Here is a 19,669-nt window from a genome sequence, read left to right on the forward strand (position 1 = left end):
GCGGGTTGCATAATACTCACACCGGCGACACTGCCATGCTTAAAGCCGCGGTAAGCTCGCATGGGGGTGACCACAGAGTATTTGATCATAAACCCTATCTTGATCCTTTTATCGCCGTTAACTCTTTTTATTGCCTTGAGGAGGGATCACATATTGGCATCCCATTGTTTTCCGTTTATGTTTTTATAAATGAGCAGACTATAGTGATTTGCAGCGAGAACACCTGCATTAAAAAAGCAATTTCTATATTAATAGCTCAATAATCCAAATGCTTACTAGTCACCTGTCTATTTGTTTGAACATCGTGAACCCATTGAGCATGATTTACAGTTGAGAATAGATGGAAATGGAGGGGATAGGTGCCCTCTACATGTATGCGAAAATGTTTACAAGAGTTGGGTGGAAGGTGACATTGCTACTAAGCATTTTGAACCCCATCAAGACATGGTGGAGACTCCATTATGATATATAGACGTGGGAGAAGATGAGAACATGAATACTTCAAAATTAAACTCTGACCTGTCTGATGATTTGTTTTCACTTATTCACCCATTTCTAGAGCACCAGTAGTCAAGGTTGGGTTATGAGCCAATAATTCAGTAAAAGTTAGATAACCCTCTGGAGCAGAAGAAACTAGATGATGTTAGGACAACTCCAGCAAGTGGAAAACAGGAGAACCGATTTGAACAGACTTTGTAGTTTCTCTAATCCTCAATACCCAGTTACAAACAAGAGGTTTGGTTGAAAGGTCAAGGTTCCAGTAAACCAGAACACGAAAACTTAATTGTTAGGCTACAGTTTTGTACCTGCAAAGAACTTTGCATCTAAGCACCTTATCCCCTACATAAAATCCTGGCATTACCATGATCTTAACACTGGCTTGAGCCCGGGATCTCTGCCTTTCTAACTGAACATCCTCCATGTAGAGTGGATCAAAGCGTCTGTTCTCGTCCACCCTCAAAATGGACAGTGGAGGATTGAAGGAGAATGCTAATAAATGGAGCAACCAAACACATTTAGCTGCAACGAAGAAGGACTGCAGTAGCTGTTCAGGCCAGGGTCTTGACCAGCACAGTAAGGAGATGATGCAACTCATTTTCTGATCGCAGAACTTACTGAATTCTTCACTGTAGTATTTGGTTCCCTTCCTCAAAACCTCATTCCAGCTTAAGTTCCTTAAAGCAACAAATGCTAAGAACTTCGCCTGTCGATCTTGCTCAGGGTCTAGAACCTTGGGGAAGCCATTCTTCTGGAACACGCAGTTTTCAAAATCCTGGTGGATGCACTGGTTTATAATAGCTTCAAGGTGGTATAAGACCCCTCTCGAGTACTTGGGATTTAGATTGAGATTATGTGGTTGCAGAAGCAAATTTAGCTTGTCCATCAAGTTCTCATCAGTTTCATCAATCTGACCCATCAGAGTTTCGCAAAACTGTTTCATGGATTGCCTTGCTTCTGAAACTATCTGCAAAAAACCTTCCACCATTGCTTCTTGTGTAACTGGCATCGACCCATCTCGGCCTTCAATTAACTTACCTCCCTTTGTTAGATTAGGCCTTTCAGGGACCTGAGCATCCCGTCCCTGTATGGCTTGTTTCAAAGCGTTCTTCAGCTCATCACAATAAGACTCCAAATGCGATAACTTCTTATGTAGGTCGCCTAAGGAAGATCTCATCTCTGAAACGTCCATTAATGCTGCGTCACGGTTCTCAGTAGCTTCTAGTAGCTCTCTTTTCAACGCTTCAACTGTCAAAACACCCGAGTCTTCAGATTCCAGTCTATTAGGGGAAGTTTCTGCCTTAGGTTTCTTCTTAAATCTTGGAAACAGCCAAGAAAGAATCGGCCCTTTGCTCTTGGGATGCGAAGGAAGAGAGGGATTGGAGTCGGTCAGGGGGAATACGGTGTTGTAGTTCTTGGTGTTCCTATTATCGGGTTCGGTCTCCCTACTAATGGCAGCTGGTTTGCTGGCATTGCAAGTAGCGACACTTCTGAGTTCTTCTCGGCTGGCTCTTCGACCCGATTTGAGAATCTCTGTACCGGGGGAAGTTTGTAAAACATTAATGTGATCGACGCAAGAGCTTTTGAAAGATCTGCTTTCTTCAGGCCCACAAATACGTAGATCACGACCAACCAAGTCGGAAGAAAATCCGTTTCTCAAACTCTTTTTACTGTCACTGTGATATGCTTCGCTGTCTTCTCCTCCTCTTTCCACCCCAAACCCGTCCCAAATACCTGAGAATCTCCGGTTCTCCGCACGGATTTGTTGATAACCGGGTAAGGCCTCCTCCTCGTAACTCTATCAAGCTCAGCCAAATTAGTTTTGCGATGCAAAAATGAAAGAAAAGAGAAAATAACGGTTATCACCAATGGAAGAGAAGTGAAGAATTTAAAAAGATTTTAGCACAGCATATTTGTTTAAATTTTCAGTTAAAAAGAGCAGATTGATGGGCGTGAAGTAAAACAAAACCAATTTGCCTGCTTTTCTCAGAAGATACAGAGACTCGACTCATTTGAAAGTCGAAAAACAAAAAAGAGTTGTTGATGCTTATTGTGGGCAGACCCATGAGGAAAATCCTTTTACAAGCAAACAAAAGTGCGTATCTGACCAAATATAAACAAAACATTGTTACAGGAAATAAAAGCTTGAGTCAATCTATAAGGGGAAAGGCAGGGCAGAGAAATTTTGGCTCACCGGGGTAAATAATGGGTAATCCTGAGCAGAGAATTGGTTAGAAGCGCGGGCAACGGACGGAGAGGCGGAGCTGGGAAGTCTAAGATTCGCAGGACTGGTCCCTTGCACCAGAGCAGCATGTATAGCTCTCAGCTCAACAGCTTTGGCAGTGGCAGCTTGAATTTCCTGTCTGCTTATTTCATGGTTTTCTTGGAAATTTTGAGCAGCCATGAGAGAGTCAGAAGAACCCGGAGACTGTAGGAAGGTGCGCTTCAAAAAGGCGAGGAACAGACCAGCATGACGACGACGACGAAGAAAGACGGGACCAGTATCCAACGGCCGGATTTGATTTGCAGGGATTCTATCTAGAGCAGAATTTAGGTACCAGAAAAATAGGACTTTGCTCTCAAAAGATGGCGTTTACAACTCAGAGCCATTTTTTTGTCTCCGTTATCAAGGGAATGAGCAGCATGTGGGAAGAAGAGTAGCAACATAAGTGCTTCGGTGTTTGTCTCCCTGTTACAAAAAGGCCCTCTGACCCCCGCTGCAGGAAGCATTCCCCGAATAACACTTATCTAATTGAATCAAGAGAACGATGAATGATCTCTCACCTATTGCAAGAAATTATAGCATGATAATCCCACCGACGAAGAAGAACTGTTTAACTGTCGTAAAAAGAGAGTATAAGTACTCATGGGTTTATAATCTCTCCATCACGATGTGCAGTAGAAGAAAGAAAGAAATTAGATGAGAATTTTTTCAAAATGGGGCAGAGATGATGGGCAATTTAGTCCTCGGAGAAAAAATCGGGTCTCCAGTTGTAATTCCTTTGCCGAAAGGTGACGAGGTGACAGAAGAATCCAATAGCTTCAGAACAGTTGTCCTTTAAAGTGGTGAATCCATGAATCTTCGGAAATAATTGGAGGGGACCAAGAGTTTCCCACTCGACTGCCCCTGTTATTCGATCTGGACTCATACTTTCTACAGAAGATAAAGGGTGGGATTTAAGAAATGACTACGGATGATTTTCTTTATCGGGATGTTCCCCTTCGTCATTTCATGTTCATCTCGAGCAGAAGGGAATAGAATATATGATGGAATTTCTCTTGACTACAGATGTATCTCGCAGAACGAAGAGAAGTAATATAGAATTGTTTTGGGAATTCCCACAGACGGCTTTTGGAATATTTTATTCGCTTTGGTGTCGTTAAGATAACCACTCCATAAGAAAAAGGTTAAGAGTTTTGTCATCTTCCACAAGCCTGAAAAAAAGCAGGTCTCGCTTTTCTTCCCTTTGAATTCGGCAATCCAAATGTAAATTTAAATTGATATCTAACTGTTGGGGAAAGGACACGGATATGAAGAAAATTGATATCTAACTGTTGGGGAAAGGTAACTTTTGAGAGAGCCGTAAGGGTTTGTCTTCACATTCGAAAGTGTTCGAGTGAGTCCAGGACCACAGGACCTATCTATTCTAGAGCCGTACACTAAAAACGACGCTAGCACGTATTGCTGTCTACCTTTTCGAGGAGTGGTCTATTTCATCGCATGCTGCGGAGATGACTCAACCGAGGGTTCTGCCTGAGGAAGCAGGGGCTGCGGTAGGTGCTGAATCTTCTATTGGTACATGGATAACTGTGTGGACTGATAGACTTACTAGCCTTGATCGTTACAATGGAATGATGCTACCACATCCAGCCCATTCATGGGGAGGAAAATCAATATGTTGCTTATGTAGCTTGCCCTTTAGACTTTTTTGCTGAGGGTTCTATTACTAACATGTTTTCTCTAGGCAATGTAATTGGGCCTTTTTGCAGAGGGTTCTATTGCTAACATGTTTACTCTAGGCAATGTATTTGGTTTCAAAGCTTTATGAGCTTTGTGTCCGGAGGATCTATGAATTCCTCTTGCTTATATCAAAACTTTTCAAGGTCCTCCTCATGGTGTCCTAGATGAGAGAGATGAATTGAACAAGTATGGTGGTCCTCTGTTGGGATGAACTATTAAACCAAAATTTGGGGTTATCCGCGAAGAACTACGGTACAATGGTTTATGAATGTCTCTCTAATGGACTTGATTTTACTAAGGATGATGAAAATGTGAACTCCTAAGCATTTATTGTTGGAGAGACCATTTGTTATTTTGTGCTGAAGCACTACTAGAAGATACATAGATGATGGAGAGTCGACCTGGAGATACTCCTATGGATGTTAATGTGAAGTTGTGTGCAAGTTCTTGAAAAAATATTGATATAAGTAAATATCAGAGGCTTGTGAAAAAGTTTATCTACCTCATGGTGACAAGACTAGATATACCATATGCAGTGAGTGTGGTGAGTTAATATATACACAAACCACAACTTACCCATTGGCGAGCCTTAGAGAGGATATTAAGATATTTAAAAGGAGCTCAAGGAAAATGACTTCTCTATAAGAATCATGGTCATTGCAACATAAAATGTTTCTCAGATGTAGATTGGGCAGGATCACTCGATGACAAGAAATCCGCTTCGGGGGCTTCAAAAATAATTTCCTAAATTATTACATAATTAATTCTGAATTTAATTTTAAAAATAGTTTAATTTCTCTCTTAACACTCTCCCTCGACTTGCTGTATTGTAGGATATAACCTCTATCTTGTGAAGGGGACATTCTTTGTGCTTGGTGTCGTTGTTGATGTGATAAAATTTCATGTGGGATAGAGGAAATCTTGATGAGTTGGTAATAATTGTGGAGGGGGTTATCTGACTAGCAAAGAAGGGAGAGAGTGTTTAGCAGGCCTGGGATGTGATTTAGGAAAATCCAAGGTCATGGGTTTGGCTGAAATAACTTGAGAGAAAGTTAGAGAGATCGGGTGAGAAAATAATAGGTGGGAAGAGAAAATAGAGGGACGAGTTGGTTTTTCCTAAGATGTAGGAATATGGATTTTTTTTTTTTTTTTTTGTGAATGGATGTGGACCTAATGGGACTCTAAAATAAGGTAAAATATGTGGAAAACAGTGAGTAGATAATTTTTAGGTTTTTAGGTAATTTGGAAAAAAAGGAGGGCTAGGTCGAATGGGCTAATGGAAGAAAGAAGAAAGTTTCAAAAAAACTGATCATTATGGTTTTTTATGTTGATATTTCACAAGATATAACTAAGTGAAATCAAAGATGTTATAACAAAGAAACATCAATAAAAGATAACAATGATCATATAATGAAATCTGTTAAGATTTACTCTGAGATTTCTTCCCTTAAGGAGAAATCATGTAAATATTCTGTAAATCCGGTGATTGTGTAATCCCGTTAATCACTCATAATTCTTCCATGTATATTATGTAAACGGCTATTTAAGCTGATGATGTGAATGAGAAAATATGAAAGAAATTGAAGTCGTATTCTTTAGTTGGTATCAGAGCAGGAGAATCCTTCTCTTTCTCCTTCTCGTCGTTGAAGAACAAAGCGAAAGCTCTGTCCCGAAATTTCAGTCACTGAAGAACAGAGTGAAAACTCTGTCCCGTAATCTCAGTCGTTGTTCGGAAGTTCCGCCAGTCGCCACAGTTGAGCCACCGCTCGGCCTTCCATCAGACAACAACCCAAATGTCACCGAAGACGAAAAGCCGCACTAGTGCTTCTAGACGAAGACGAATCGTTGTCCCTACTCCGACGGACCTTCTGGATGCCGCCGATGACTGCAACCGAGCAACAACTTGACCTTCTAGCAAACCGCCATCGTCGCTGGCAAAGACGAAGCTGCACGTCTCGACGAAGAAGACGAAGGTACAATTTTTTTTTGCTTCCGTTAACTTAGGTCCCGCGTTTTATTTTTCTGACGAGTTGCCAAATTGGACCAGATTTCGGACCAGACCGGACCAAAACCAAAAAAAATAAAAAATAAATGATGAAGTCTTATTCAAAAAACGAACTGGACTAGTTCTTTGACTGGACCGGAATCAGAGATCCAAACCGGATTAACCCAGCGAATAGAAAGCAAACCGGACCAGTATTTTTGGGTGATCATCACCGATCTTCTTGCATCATGTCGAAGGAATAAAAACCAGAGCATATTTGTACTCACTGTGGTGAGACTAGGCATACAAAGTCAAGATGTTATGAACTTATTGGGTATCCAGAATGGTGGGATTCTACTAAAGCGCCTCATAAACGGAATACTAAACCAAATAATCATGCTTCCGTTGCAGTAACAGAACCCTCCACCTCTGCTACATCCGGTAAGGTAAGATAACAAAGGATCATAGAGAAATAACCAAGCGAAATCAGATATCACTGTGATAGAAGTTCTAAGGGAATGTAACAACAATTCACAAGATTGAAACATATGTCTTCTTTAGTTTCATTTTCTTATGTTATTTTTTCTTATTTTTAGTTTTAGTTTTGTTTTCATTCTATCTCTAACCCTTCCATTGCTTCTATTTTTTGTTTATTTCTTTTATATTGCTATTTTTTTAATTTTTTTTAATGTTGCTTTAAGTAACACTCACTCTATTCTCTTCATCTCAATTGTTCCGTATCCACAACCAGGGAGTTTTAGTTGTTGAAAAAAAACACACATATAGAATTCTCGATAACTCAAGTAAGTTTAGTACCTTATTTTCATAACATGATATTTTTTCATGTTTTCGTGTTTCTTTTTTATTTATAATGCATTGTTCCATGTCCATAGTTTCCCGACTTTCTATTATTTTCATGTTGAAGATTTGTTTTTCAGAATGACAACTTTTCTCAACTTTATCTCTTTCAAGGCCAGTTTTTTCTCTCAAGTTTTTTTCTCTTTCTATGAATTTCATTTACCTTTTGTTTTGTTACTTTATCCCATGTTATATCTATTATTTTTATTTTATTTAATGTTAAATAAATTCAATGTCATTCTAAAACAAATAGTTCTTATTTTTGATTTGATATGAACTATTGGAATGGGGGATGCAACTACTTAAATATAAATTTGTAAGGTTAGCATTTATTGTATAAAGAATTAGAAGATTATTGGAACTATTATTCAAACTTCCAAAATAATAAAAAAATTGATTATATTTTAATTTTGACTATAGTTAATGTTTATTATAATTTACTTATTTTTGTACCCACTTCAATATTTTGAAGGGTAAGAGAAATGGAAATAATTTTTTTTTTCTCCAAAGTCTCATGGGTCAAAAACTCATCGTAAGCGCAGAACATTGGAAGTTGTAAAACCCTAGTTTCTACTTCGAGGCTCCGAGGAAGTTCGGAGTGTGTGTGGGTTGAGCCAAAACCCTAAATCCTTGTTGGTGTTAAACGCTTGGATTCTAGTTACAGGGAAGAAGAATCGACTGATAGTCGCTCAGCTGTCCGCGGCTATTGGTTCAACCACTTGGTCTATCTAATTGTAAGCTCTCTCCCCTGCTTGTTGACGTACTTTCCGTGCTTTTTCTTGTACAAGTGAATGCTAATCTCAAGTCGGAACAAACGTTAATTTATGTTCTATTGGCTGGCATTTTATAACTGATGATTAGGATTTCCAGAATTTCGTTTGGATATATTAAGCAACTTTGGTTAGAATTGGAGAAATGGGGAAGAAGCGAAAGCACGGAGAAGTAGGGCATCCTGAAGAACCCAAAAAGGAAGAAGTCGCTCCTGTGCGGCCTAAGCGTACTCTATTAGGGTGGAAAGACAAGGGGGGCGTTGAGAGTAAGAATGATTCTTCGACTTTTAGAAACAGGGAGAAGGTTCTGGTCACGTGTTCCCGTCGCATTGTTTTCAGGTGACTTGCTTACCCTAATTATTGACATTGTTTCTTGGAATTTGTTTTATTCTGTAACGAGAATTTTAAAACTTCACAGGTATCGACATTTAATGTTGAATATGGTTTCACTTTTGCCTCATTGCAAAAAAGATAACAAAGTTGAATCGAAGGAAAGCAAAGGAGCGACTTTAAATGAATTGGTTGAGCTGAGAAGCTGCTCATCTTGCTTGTTTTTTGAGGTAACGCCTGCTCTTCTGATGTACATAAGCTTTCCCATTTCATAGGTATGATGTTTGAAATGATCTCTTGGGAGAGACCCTTGTCGAGGTGGTATAACCACTGCAAGATTCACATTGTTGTGGGAATCTTCAATTGCTATGTGTCTTACCTCTTAGCAATGTTTCTTTTATCTGTATTTTGGACTTGTATCATGTTTTCTTCTCATTTCGTTTTTGTGATCATTTTCATGTTTCAATGTCTAATATCAGTGCAGGAAACAAAAAGACTTTTATCTTTGGATGGCAAAATGTCCTAATGGACCATCCATAAAGTTCTTGGTTAAAGCTGGTAATGACTTCAATTGCAGCTCTAGCTTACCTCTGAAGACCATATTCTTTAGTACTTAATTAATAATTACTGTCACATAAAAGAAAATTCTCCATAATGATTCTTATTCTGTTCCAATTCAGTTCATACAATGGAAGAGTTGAAGCTAACTGGCAATCACTTGCAAGGATCACGGCCAATTTTGACTTTCTCGTCCAACTTTGATAAAGAGCCTCACTGGATGCTATTAAAGGAGTTACTCATACAGGTACACTGTATTCCAATTCTAGTATTCCATGAGAATGGTATACTCAACTGTCAATTATTCCCTATGTTAAATGGAAATTTTATTTCTCTTGAGTTAGTCATGGACAGTATGAGAGTTGTGTGGTCAATAAGCGCTTTGTTATGCTCATAAATGATTCACATTGACTAACTGAACAAATGAAGTTACGCATCCATTGTGGCATTAATTGTTCTTTTATTCAAGATTTTGTTGAGACATGAGATAAGACAGTCAAGCAAAATAAAGGTTTTAAATATTTAATATGTTCACGAATTTCATCTTGTCCGTTCTTGTATTTTGATGAAAGTAGTGTTGCTCGGCTTCTGCATGGTGGATGGGTTTTAGGAGATTGCTTCAAGTTTCACTATATCTGTAGCCGGTGGCAGAGTATCTCATACAGTTTGGCTGGTAAAAGACTTAGTATCAACAGCTGACACACTGATATTGGTTTAAACAATCTGATGATATTATGATACGCTGAACCATGGATTGCATGTGTGCTTGACTGGAGAAAGTTAGGTTGGTTTGGGTAATGTAGACTTGTATTATGTATTTCCAAGAAATATCTTTTTAGTGGATTTGAAATTTGGTGAGGTGGATAATCTTTTGCTATAAGCTTCTTTTTTTTTGGGGGAGGGAGAGTGTATAGGTCATTAAGGACTTTTTGAACAAGAAAACTTCCCCAAATTCCAATTATAAGCAAGTATACTATCCCTCAATCAACTACAATTAACAGTTTGTTATAGTGGTTCGACCTAAATTCAGGACACTAATCCACTCTTTAAGGTGTCTCCACACCATAGAGTTAAATCCTTTATGAAAAGGCCACGTGATACTTACATTTAAGGATACAAAAGCCAATTTATGTCAATGCCCTCAAAGAAATTTATATCACCAAACAAGGCTAAAGGTACACAACCCTTTCTACACCCTATGTCCGCAAAGGCCCGACCTCAAAGGTCAACAATAATGAAGGCTACACAAGCTAACTGCTAACATGGAACATGTCACCATTTGGATGCTGGTCTGACATTCAAATGCAGAGACTTTTGGGCAGCTTCTGTTTCCGGCATTTGAATGCCCGAGAAGTGGTGTGAAAATGCCAGGCTTCTAGGAACCCAAATGCCACGGTTTTGTATTCCTGTTTTGCCTGTTGTTTCTTCCAACCTCTGAATAGTCCCACCATTCAAATAAAATTTTTTTGGAGGCCCCAGACAGTTTCAAGTGTTAGTTATTCAAAATGCACTGTTAGTTTCAAATGTTTTTATCATTAAAACATGGTGAAAAGAGGATCTTGAGACTAAAATTCTCCCAACATTAAGTGCAATATCTTGTAGGTTAGTTGGTATAACTTTTCATAAGGACGTTTTTCATTTTAATTATAAAAAGAGGAGTCTGCATCAAGTGGCATAATTTGGGCAGTCATTAATGTACAATAATCAAAGGTAGTTGAGTCAAGTTCAGGCTTTATTCAGTGAATGTCAAGAAGTGTTGTGTTAGTTGATATTGGATGGCTTAGATGCAAGCTTGGATGATCTCATGAAGTTGAAATTTCTTTGGCTCCCTCCCCCCGACTGGTTGTAATTGAACTTCGCAGAAGTTATATGGGTAATGCAGGCCAGCTGGTGTTGAAGTGGTAGGGGGCTCATCTGGTCAAACTCCCATTGTCTACTCAGGCCCAGCAGGTCATTGCAATTCTATAGATGCTGAAATGGAAGCCCTACTAGCAGGAGTGAAGCTATATATCTGGAACTTCCTCTAATTCTGTAGTGGTAGGAGGTTCAACATTAATGATTAACTTGTTAAAGAAAGGTCTCCTCCCCTTGGAAGATGAAACCCATATCACTATATCAGAAGAAATCAAGGTGATCTGGAACTCCTTTCACGTTGTATGGCAGTATACACCACGTGCTGCTAATAGTTTTGCTGATGAACTACCCAAAGATGCGGTTTCTTGTCCAGACTTTGTATTTGGGCATTCCATTCTCCATACGCTTGATCCTTTCCTCCCTCTGTTTTCATGCTTAATTCTATAAGCCTTTAAATGAATTTTGCAAGTTTAAGACAAAGGATCTTATCATTTGAATGAAAGTTTTTCCTCTAATCGTAGGTCTAGAGGCGCCCTAAATCCTCAATACTACTAGGGAACCTTGATGTGATAGTTATTTGTTAGTAACACATAAATCAAGGCAGAATGGAATACGTTACTCCAATGACTCTCAATGTTGTTTTCCTTGAAAAAAACTGTTCAAACCTGAAATGCATTTTTTTTTATCTGTTGAAGAATTGTTGAATTTTGAAAATCTTTTTCTCTGAAAATCCATGAAGTTGTCTTTTTTTTTTGTCTTAGTGTTTGATTAACCATTTCACATTGATGCTTTGATGCAACTCCTTTAAGAGAAGTTGGTGAAGCCTCGCTAGTCTTTTATGTTTTTTTTCTAACTATTATTTTTGTTTTTATGCCTTTCTAGTTCGATTTAGTCTTGACATCCTGACGGTTTTTGTTTTCTTGCAGATTTTTGGGATTCCAAAGGATCATAGGAAAGCCAAACCATACCATGATCATGTATTTGTGTTTTCAATAGTTGATGACCACATATGGTTTCGGAATTACCAGGTTATTATTGTCTTGCTTTTTTTCCTTTTTTTTAATTTTTTTTTTGTGGGTGGGGGAGGGGTATAGCAAACATTAAAATCAAATAAAATTCCAGTGCTTCAGTTGTTAGTTTGCTCTGTTTGAGGGGCAGCTGCAACCTTCACATTAACCAAATATTGCTAGTGTTGATCAACAGAAAGCTACAACACTGACAAACAGTACCAATATAAAGCTCAAAGATACAGCACATGAAAAGGGTTAACTGATTGAGTTTCTCAAAGGGGTTGAAGTTTCTGCAATTCCATTTGCCACTTATCAGCCCCTTCTCAGCACAAAGGGAATATCATCTTTAATAATCTGGTGGCTTCTGCTGCTCCTAAAGTTCCAAGTACCAAACTTTTAGGTTTTTGGCTGTCATTCATAAATCTCTGGTTCTGGTATCACTTTTAAGAAGATGAATAGAGTCTTCACTTGTTTCGTTTGTTATCTGATGTCTTCAGTTTCAGTTTGCTGTGAAATATTCAAATATTATTAAGTATGCACTTGCCAAATGTCTTGTGTAAATTTCCAACTAACATCTTTGTACTCTAATTTTCTGTTTTGGTCTTTGGTTTTGGTAAAAGACTTTACTTGCCTCTATTCTAATATCTGAACTGTCAAAACAATACATTATCTTTGAAAACCGACCAAAACCTAGGGCAAGAAAACCTCTAGGAAAAGAGTTTACAGGTTGATGACCCTACAATGTGGATTATGCCCCACTTTTTTTTTTTTTTGAATGCTTGTTTTCTTCCTTTGTATCTATGAGAATGTGAACCAAATAGGTTAGCTATAACCAGTTTTTATTTTTCTTCTTTTTTATTTCTATCCTCATGAAAATTACTTTTGACTGTCCTCAAAAATGTTTTAGCATGTATTTAAGATTGTAAATTTTGGAATTTAGGTTTTATGCCCTTGAGTTATGACAGCCTTTCTTGTTGCAGATTTCTGTCCCTCACAATGTTGCAGATAAAGTGGAGCATGGGGGTTTAGATAAAATGACCCTTATAGAGGTTTGTAATGAGTATTCGATTTGTCATTTATCCTTGATTGGGTGATAAATATTCTAATTACTAGCCCGTTTACTCGGTTGTGGACAGGTTGGTCCAAGATTTTGTTTACAGACGATAAAAATATTTGCTGGCAGTTTTGGTGGCCCAACATTGTATGAGAACCCTTTCTTCCTGTCCCCAAACCTGGTAAATCTCGCACTCTTCATCTTGCGTTGGCAGTGATTTTTAGCCTTATCCTTTCTGCCATTTCCATATCATATCTCATGTCAATAGTGTGTAACTCGACTTTCATCTCGAGTAGGAAGTGATTTTTAGCCTTATCCTTTCTGCCATTTCCATATCATATCTCATGTCAATAGTGTGTAACTTGACCATTAGTACCTGTAGGAATATGATGGCCCCAAAAATTATGAGGATCAAGCGATCTGAGTTACCTTACCTGATCAATCTACATGGCATAAATGCAAACTACAAAAATTACTTTTATATACATACATAAATAAAGTTTTCCCTGGTGCAATAAATTCCTGTGTGAGCAGCTGCCTGATGGCAGTTCCTACATATGAATCTTATGAAGGATTTCCTTGTATACTATGGCACCAAGGCCTGGTAAAGTGACCAGGCAAAAAAAAGCCTTAAAAATAGGAGTGGTGGGGTTGTCACACCTTAACCAGTAGTGGAATGAGGTTGGGTACATCCCAAAGGACCCCAACCCATTGTGATGTTGAAGTGGATGGAGGTTAGTGTGGAAGCCGATCTACCTCACTGTTTTTGGAACCTGACATTCTTACCTTCCGAGAATTGTTTACATCCAAACAAGGAGGTTATTCTGATCTGAGACCCATATAACAAATGAGAAATCTGGTGCTTTTCATGCGTTTGGACTATGCATTAAAGAAGAGAGACTAATATATTCTGCTGCATTACCTCAGATACGATCTATGGAGAAGAGGAAAAAGGCTGGGAAATATGCAAAGAAGATCAAGGCAAAAACAAGGAGGAAGATTCATGAATTGGAGAATCAGTTGGAACCTGATGAGTTTACTGACCTGTGGAAGGAATGATGCCTTCCTTGTAGTCTTTTCTTGAGCTCATTTGTTTTTAAAAGCACATGTGGCTCATGCGGAGCCTATTTTGGTGTTAGCCCTGTTATTCGTTTTTCCATCGGTAGAGAAACATAACCGATGTGTTGTATTTTCCTGCCTGAGGCCATGACTCGTTAGAACACAATGGATTACTACATTCTGTAATGAAACAGAAAAAGCAGTTTCATTATCAGGAAAACTGAATTTTGTTTGTCAATTTGTAACTGAAGGTGAAAAGTTCAGTTCATCATTCTAAATTTCTAAGTGTGGTTACTTGGAAGTTGTAGACAGGTGGTAAATGGGAGGGGGTAAGGGTTAACTGCTTTTCCACAACAGCTTAACAAAGTACCATTGAATGCCAAATAGGTGATCTTCAATTATTGTTATGTACCAGACAAGGTTGACAGGCTGAAAAGAGGTAACCTGGGTTTGGCACGCCGTGGAGGCTAAACATAGTTGTTTTCAAATTCATAAACAAATATGTCTGACCCTTGGGTTTTGAGTAAAGTTGCTTTTGATAGAGACTAATGTTGGTACCCCTGTCCAATGGGATGGGCCTGCTTAACTCTTTCTCCTTATAGATATGGGAATCATCTGCTCATAACAGTACTAGAGGTTTTAGCTTTATCCAACGATAAGATTGGATTGGTGTTGAAGGTTCCCTCTTTCAAGAACAAAATCAAACTTTGGTTAGCAATGATTTAAATAAGATCATATAATTAATTTCCACATTCTTCAATGAATTAGCAACAAACCCCATATGGTTTGGGCAAAATTCGGGTAGAGCCAAATGAGAAATGTTTCCATTTCAGATCAGTCTTCACCAGATAATTTTCCTCTTCTGCTCATCATTCATTAGCTCCCCATTACTCCAAATCCCTTCACTCTATTTCCTACAAGCTTTCTACTTATAAGCCTCAATTATTTACGAAATGATTCTCCACTTATTAAACTCTTTAGGGTTTTATGAAACAAAATTTATCCACTATCAAGTTTGAAATTTATTTCCAGTAGTCAATTGGATTGATTACTACCCGCTGCTTCAATGAAACAAGGGTCGAGGAAATTGGGCTGAAAGCTGAAACTGAAACCCTAAAAAGAGCACTCCTGACACCGATTCCTCCTATTTTTAGAAAGAAGGCCGGGTCCCACTCTGCCATCCCTGATTGTTCGGGGACACCATCTGGAATTATGTCCACAGCATTTGCCTCTCCTTACCATAAACCTTTCCTTACCAGAAAGTTATCTCTTTCTAAAAAGAGTAAAAACCCGCCTGGCCTGTGGCCACCGCAGCACCCAAATAATTCACACTTGACCTGCTCTCTTCTTCTCTTTCCTGCCTCTGTAGTTCCACTCGGGTTGGACTTATTTACTTCTCCGGCCGACCCTTTCCCTTTACAATAACAAATGCTCTTACGGCCATCTAAGAAATCACCCCTCTTTAACGGGTTGATCATTTTTCATTAACCCCACATTTCAGTTTTCATGAGACAGTGTATTTGACAGAGTAAATACTGCTAGTTTTACTTGGTGCTTAGAGATTCACAACCTTTTGATCATTTCTTATCTGCTCATGATGTATATTGTCGACAAGTCTTTTTGCAGATCCTTGTCGTTCTTGAGAATAGCCGGCAGGTGGTCTTTGCTTGAAGTTCACCGCTCATCTTTATAGAACTAGGTTGTTAATGCTAGAAACGCTCAATGTTGGGTTGGTGTTATGAGATACATATTTTTATTGATTAAGAGTGGTATTTAATACAATTTAGAACATAAAAGATAAATACAATCATGGAGATCTTATTTATTAAACCGAAAAGAATATAATCTATTATCATGCCCCTTCAAGATAGGCCATGTTTAGAGAGGCCAATCTTGTCTCTTAGCAACTGAAACTGTGAACGTGACATTGGCTTTATAAAGAGATCATACCCTAAAGGGACGAAAATGGAGGAAGGAGTTCGGTGTCAATGAGAGGTGATGATGACTATATCGTTGCGAATCTGGCGAGGGTTGGGAAGGTATGGTTGCTCTGCTAGGGTACGACAAGCCCATAGTGTGAGAATGAGATGTGGTGGTCAACGATTCGACGGAAAATCATAGACAAAAATGACGATCAAAATTCAAAATCAATAGGCAGGGGCAACGGGTAGGCCAAATCAATGGACAATGATAGTTGGCAACGAGTTTTGATTGGTGCAATGTCTTGCGACAACCCTGGCAGTGGTTTGCGATAGTCTCCTTTCGGAAATGGTGATTGAGGCTTGAAACAATGACTGGAAATTTGTTGGCAAGGGTTGTAAGCAAAGATAGAAAGGAGGGGAATGGTTGAGACGCGAGTAGGTTTGCTTATGGCTTCCGACACTCTCATTGAGGACGAAGAGATCAATTTTGTGTATGATGAGAGCATCCGTGTAGTGTGGATTAAAGGTGTCGCATGAGTAGAGGAGAAATGGAAGAGGAAGAGATGGCAGAGATGCAATCCATCACTTCTGGTGGCTCAACTTGAATCGTTGGAGGTGCACGGAAGATCAGCCGGTACGAGTTTTCGCTGGAGAGGGTGTTGCAAAGAGGGAGTGACGAGCGAATATTATTTTGAATAAAAAATAAATGGGAATAATGCATATATAGAGGATTAATTGATCTACTCTGATACTATATGAGATGCTGAATTGAACCACATTTTTACATTGATTAAGAGTGATATTTATACAATTTAGAAAAGAAAGAATAATTACAATTATGGAGATCTGATCTCCTAAACCATAGGGAAGATAAGAAATCTTATCACCTAAATAGAAGGGAAGATAGTGCAAGGTGATGGCTATCATTTGACAAATTACTGCACTACTTGGTGAGATAATTTTGTATGAAGAACCTTGCAACTGTGTAGTGGCATGCGAGTGACATAAAACGAGACTTTCTTCTTAGTAGATGTTAATATCACTACGATTGATCATTGTTACGATCTTTTTCAAGACACTGTGATACCTTGGAGGATGTGTTAGCCAAATGAGGGCAGACACTTACCAACACATGCACAACTTTAAATATATGAAATATATATACCACACAATCAGGTCACAAGACAAACTAAAGCTTCCATTTGTTTAATAACCTTATTAGTCGAAACCTTTCTCAAGGAAAAGATCACAAATACCATGTCTAATAACCTTACAATTTTTTCGTGACAAAGCGACATGCCATAACTCACTAGGCTAACTTGTGGTTCTTAATTGAGGAATATTTTTTGTAAGTTAGACAATCGAGTGCTACCCCCTTAAAGATTCACAAAAGGATTCTTCTTCAAATGGAACTAAGATTTCTACTTGTCTACTCTGTGGCCTCCAGGCCTTCCACCCAAGTGTCAACATATCCCTCCTTAATTTGTAATATTAGAGAGTAATTATATTCATCTGGCTAGTTTTGGTGGATTGAAACAGATGTGGCATGGCACTCCAAGCAGAGGTTAGGTGGTTGCTTAGCTTGTTAACAATAATTTACACCAATGGGCTAAATCACTGTCTGAGGTTCCTATCAAATAAAAAAAAAATGGGTCTTTTTTCCGGAACTTTTGTTTATTACTGAAGATGACGAGTTTGGTGGCCTAATTCGGTAAACTCAAACCTAGAACCTTGAAATAAATAAAATGGTATTTTTCTGGCTCAGTGAGTTAGGTATATCATAAACAATAAGTGAGGAACGAGTACGTTTAGTGGACTTTCAGATAATACATTGAAGGCGACTGTAGAGAATTGCGTCTCCGACAGCTAAAGAGAATTTCGTTTGTGCATGAATATGTACTCTTCAGAAGATCATTATCCCAAAGAAAAATCAGTTTGAGCTGCGGGGATTTACCATCTGGATTGTATTATCATTCGTTTTCAGCAGAAACAGTGAGGAGCGGGAAGCAGACCGGCTGAACTCATTAGATTCTGAAAAGGTTGCTGAGGCAGACAAGCAATCTCGATTTCCATCTCTCCTTCCTTCTTTCTCTGAAAAGAAACAAACAAACAAACCGAAAACTATACTGGTATGTGCGCGTGCTTTGGCTAAAAGCGATGCTCAAGGGGAACACAGAAAGCCATTAATTAGTGAGTTTAAATTAATTGTGTTTGTTGGGCAAGCAACAAGAACAGAGAAGGTCGGTTCTTAAAATAAGGCAAACAGTGGACGTCGTCGATATTGACACTAAAGGTTTTTAGAACTAGAAGGAAAGCAAATGGGAACGAAAGAAAAAAAGGGAGAGAATTACGGAGAAAGGCCGATGATTTGTTTAAACCTGCTTTCGTTTTAGGCTGCAACATCGGGGGGAGTCAATGTCTATAAAATGGATGGCTCGCGACACTGGGCAGATCCCATGCTTCGACCGGAGATGGGTCCCTTTCTATTGTTGACAAAAGGGTTTAGGGCCGTATGCCAGTAATGTCAAGTAATGTCAAAGTAAAAGAAAAAGCGCCCACCTGAGTGGGTGAAGGAGAGAGGGAGAGAGACAGCCAGAGAAAGAGAGCTAAGAGAAATGCAACTTGGCTTTTCCAATGCCTACTCGTTTTGGGAAATGAGAAAAGATAAACGAAATGCCTTCTGCTGATCAGTTCAAAATTTGGAACAGATCACGAATCATTATCTTCCTCAAACTCTTACTTGGATTTTAATGAGAGAGGAACGCGTCAACTGAATTATGGTCAAATGAATTCTCAATCCAGTAAGTCATCTTAGATCAAATGATAAGATGACCCATGGCCCTGTTAAGTTGGCGGAAACAAATTATACAGATGTTCGTTGAGGCTACTCCAATTTCAAACCCGTTAATTCGAGCTCTCATCGAACATTTAGTCTTGGTTGACTCCAGTTAATTAACCAAAAAAGGCGATCATTTAACCTTGTAAACATCTCAAACACCATTAATAATTTACGATCGATCATCAAGCTGTCCGCTGTGAATATCAACTCGCTCCTTTTTCCTGTTTCATTACCAAGCATAATACCTTCCCTCCATTTTCAAGGTTGTTCCAGAGTTAATTTCCTCCTTCTGGGTCTCGAAAAAGAGTCACAATTCCTGCTAATTCACCAGAAAAAACAGAAAAATTGCCTTCTTAAAACTCTTCTCACGCTTCTTGACAACTGAAATCAGAACAAAACTACGCAAAAAGACATTCTTTTTATATACGAGCAACGAAGAAGACGGTGGGTGACCCAGAAAGACCAAAATCAACATCGGGAAGCCAAAAAACCCGATCGTGTGAAGGACACCAAGTCGGGTCCACCGGATTGACCTCTTCCGTCATCTTATCTTTTACCACGTGTACGCTGGTGATGTGCTCTCTCTTCGCGCAAATGAAAGAAACTTTTGGCCTTTTTCCATATTATTTATTTCATATCTTTCCGTTCCGCCGATCCGACTAACGGAAGACTCCGGGCGCGCCGGAAGTATTAAAAAGCCGAAAAAGAAGGGCTGCCGGTCGGCCGGGTCCCACACCTTGTGTTTCTTTAAGCCGTCCGATTTCTTTTCTCTTTCAGCTATCGGGACCCGCACATCCAACGCTTCTCCCTTGCTCGATCCTCACAGGGAAGAAGGGAAGATCAGATGCTAGCACACGTGTTACTCCCCGCCGGTCATTGTTATGTAATGCCTATGTCATTCGTGGCGCCAAATCCTCGCCGACTTTGCACCTATTAACGGCGACGTTTAAATGAGGAAATTACGAACATACC

General features: G+C 39.0%; 2 protein-coding genes across 3 annotated transcripts; one reads left to right on the plus strand and one right to left on the minus strand.

Moving 5' to 3' along the window:
• Positions 1–14,320, plus strand: LOC137935961 (ribosome biogenesis protein BRX1 homolog 2-like). 2 transcript variants are annotated; one of them, XM_068780411.1, is made up of 10 exons: positions 1–50; positions 7,774–8,035; positions 8,163–8,410; positions 8,490–8,631; positions 8,881–8,959; positions 9,082–9,206; positions 11,740–11,841; positions 12,804–12,872; positions 12,960–13,058; positions 13,805–14,320. In XM_068780411.1, the coding sequence occupies exons 3-10, from the start codon at positions 8,217–8,219 to the stop codon at positions 13,934–13,936; spliced, it is 942 nt and encodes a 313-aa protein (XP_068636512.1). In that variant the 5' UTR covers positions 1–50; positions 7,774–8,035; positions 8,163–8,216; the 3' UTR covers positions 13,937–14,320. The 2 variants fall into 2 exon arrangements, with proteins under 2 accessions (XP_068636512.1, XP_068636511.1); XM_068780410.1 differs by having other exon boundaries at positions 2–50; positions 8,172–8,410.
• Positions 231–3,307, minus strand: LOC137936454 (IRK-interacting protein-like). The gene is made up of 2 exons (XM_068781139.1): positions 2,693–3,307; positions 231–2,296 (listed from the first exon to the last, which is right to left on the minus strand). The coding sequence occupies exons 1-2, from the start codon at positions 2,900–2,902 to the stop codon at positions 788–790; spliced, it is 1,719 nt and encodes a 572-aa protein (XP_068637240.1). The 5' UTR covers positions 2,903–3,307; the 3' UTR covers positions 231–787.
• Positions 14,321–19,669: the final 5,349 nt, after the last annotated feature.

Source organism: Aristolochia californica, unplaced genomic scaffold, assembly GCF_029961685.1.
Source record: "Aristolochia californica isolate CCGP_79_NKW_82.1479 unplaced genomic scaffold, dmAriCali1.0.hap1 SCAF_7, whole genome shotgun sequence".
In the NCBI taxonomy this organism is placed as follows: domain Eukaryota; kingdom Viridiplantae; phylum Streptophyta; class Magnoliopsida; order Piperales; family Aristolochiaceae; genus Aristolochia; species Aristolochia californica.

Excerpts from the sequence above, each read along its gene's own strand:
- LOC137935961 (XM_068780411.1), top strand. The coding sequence starts at position 8,217 with ATGGGGAAGAAGCGAAAGCACGGAGAAGTAGGGCATCCTGAAGAACCC. Across the intron at positions 8,411-8,489 it reads TCCCGTCGCATTGTTTTCAG|GTATCGACATTTAATGTTGA; the intron begins GTGACTTGCTTA and ends AAAACTTCACAG. Across the intron at positions 11,842-12,803 it reads TATGGTTTCGGAATTACCAG|ATTTCTGTCCCTCACAATGT; the intron begins GTTATTATTGTC and ends TTCTTGTTGCAG.
- LOC137936454 (XM_068781139.1), bottom strand. The coding sequence starts at position 2,902 with ATGGCTGCTCAAAATTTCCAAGAAAACCATGAAATAAGCAGACAGGAA. Across the intron at positions 2,297-2,692 it reads ATTACCCATTATTTACCCCG|AGTTACGAGGAGGAGGCCTT; the intron begins GTGAGCCAAAAT and ends TGAGCTTGATAG.